We start from the raw sequence: 1,939 nt of genomic DNA, 5'->3' as shown, positions 1-1,939 counted from the left end.
CTCGGCCGGGACGTGATGCGCGTCCTGAATGCTTCCATGATGGGCATGGAGCACGACGTGCCCTTCCGGGGCGTCATCCCAGCCCTGCCGGACGCCCTCTTCAAGCGCTACGACTGGATCTACGTCTTCAAATATTTCTGGAGCAAGCTCTTCGACACCTTCGTCAGGAATTACAACCAGAAGCTCTACTTCAAAGGCATCTTGCCGCAGCCCGAGACCAGAGTCGCCACGACGAAGGTCATCATGGACGAGATCTCGGCGGAGGCAACGCAGCGGCTGGTGCAGCAGTGCAGGGCTGCCGGCGTCACCGTGCACGCCTGCATCGTCGCCATCGCCAACATCGCCATCTTCCGGGTCGCCCAGCAGCGTGCCAAGGGAAGAATCGACTCTGCTCTCATCAACACGGCCAACTGCATCAATATGCGTCGCTACTTCCCCTCTGAGAACAAGGAGTCCCTGGGCTGCCACATTTCCCTCGATGAGACCGAGCTCCTCATTCGGTCCGCCGACTTCACCGACAAGGACAGCTTCTGGGCGCTGGTCAAGCGGATCTACGACAACCTCCAGGACAGCCTCAACGTCCACCACACGCCCGCCAAAAACTCGCCTCTCTTCCGCCCTTCCAGCCTCATCTTCCACATCAACTACGAGCTCACGCGCCGCGCCCGCCAGAACCGCACGCACTCGCACATGATCACCACCAACATGGGCAACCTGCAGCACCTTCTGCCAGGCAAGTACGGCGACGGCCCCGTGGAGATCACCCGCATGCTTCGCTCGGTCTCCAGCGCGCTCGCCGGCCACGCGTGCACGCTCACCTTCCAGACCTTCGTCGGGAAGTTCATGATTTCCCTCGACTACTACTCCAACAAGATGACCGACGACGTGGCCCAGCAGTTCTTCACGAACGTCAACACTTACATATTAAACCTCACCAAACACGGCTGCCTGGACGCGACGAGTCCCGAAGCGGTCAAGGGGACCTCCTCAGCGACGTAGACTGTACATAGATATCCTGTAGCTGCTTTCCATAACTTTAATGAACAGAGTTTGGTGTAAGGGCATGTTCTCTACAGACATCTCTTCAGGCTTGTTCCAAAATAGTATGTAATTAGATAGTTGTTCTCGTTGAAACCTGATATTGCATTTAATCTCTGCCATTGCAGAGATGTTTTTTTCCTCAGATCTAAATCTTGAAATTGTATTACTAATATCCACTTAACCTACCTACTTCTTCCATGTTTGGGTCTGTTTGCGACATGACCGTCCCTTAGAATTGTAAATAGTGATCATGTAGACAGTAACTAACCATTGTTATTTTTTTGTTGTAATCCTAAAGAATCATTCGAAATGAGTCAGCTTTCTCAGGTTAATTGGAATTCCGTCGCTCTGGCTGGCGACTCAGCATTCAAAAAACCTGGAATCCGCGTGGCAAGAAGAGTGGAGATCGCGAAGTCCTGGAAACACGAATCCTGGTTTTAAAAGTCAAGATGAAGTGCTGAAATCAAACGGGCAAACGTATTCCCTTTCAGTTCTCTCAAAGCACTTATCCGCCCAAGTCAAGATGTTCTCTCACTCTGACAGGAAAACCTGCCATATATATGTACGTGGTTCCTTGAAATGTTACGCTGATATCCAATATTTCGGACTTTTGTTTTCATCTTTTAATATTCTTTTGTTGAGAGCTGTCGTTCTGCTTTCCAGTGTATAAATATAGCATATTCTTTTCTTCTTTGAAGAGAAGGTGGTGCTGATTTTAAGCCAGGCTACTTTAAATTCATTCATCTTCCATTTTTGAGAATAATAACAATAATAACAATAAAGCATATTTCCATCTTTGAAAAGAAGGTGCTGTTGATTTTAACCCAGGCTGCTTTAAATTCATTCATCTTCCATTTTTGATAATGATAACAATAATAACAATAATCGCAGTGATAAT

The 1,939-nt window shown here is 48.7% G+C and overlaps 1 protein-coding gene across 1 annotated transcript in view; it reads left to right on the top strand.

Moving 5' to 3' along the window:
* LOC113807465 (uncharacterized) overlaps window positions 1-1,570 on the top strand; it is a 23,465-nt gene extending 21,895 nt beyond the window's left edge. Inside the window, exon 5 of the mRNA XM_070113256.1 lies at window positions 1-1,570. This exon is cut by the window's left edge and continues 274 nt beyond it. Coding sequence (XP_069969357.1) covers window positions 1-999 — 999 coding nt within the window. The 3' untranslated portion in view covers window positions 1,000-1,570.
* The last annotated feature ends 369 nt before the right edge of the window (window positions 1,571-1,939 follow it).

Source organism: Penaeus vannamei, chromosome 34, assembly GCF_042767895.1.
Source record: "Penaeus vannamei isolate JL-2024 chromosome 34, ASM4276789v1, whole genome shotgun sequence".
NCBI classification, from domain to species: Eukaryota; Metazoa; Arthropoda; class Malacostraca; order Decapoda; family Penaeidae; genus Penaeus; species Penaeus vannamei.
Note: the sequence above shows the minus strand (reverse complement) of the source record. Positions and strands in the feature narration are given on the sequence as shown.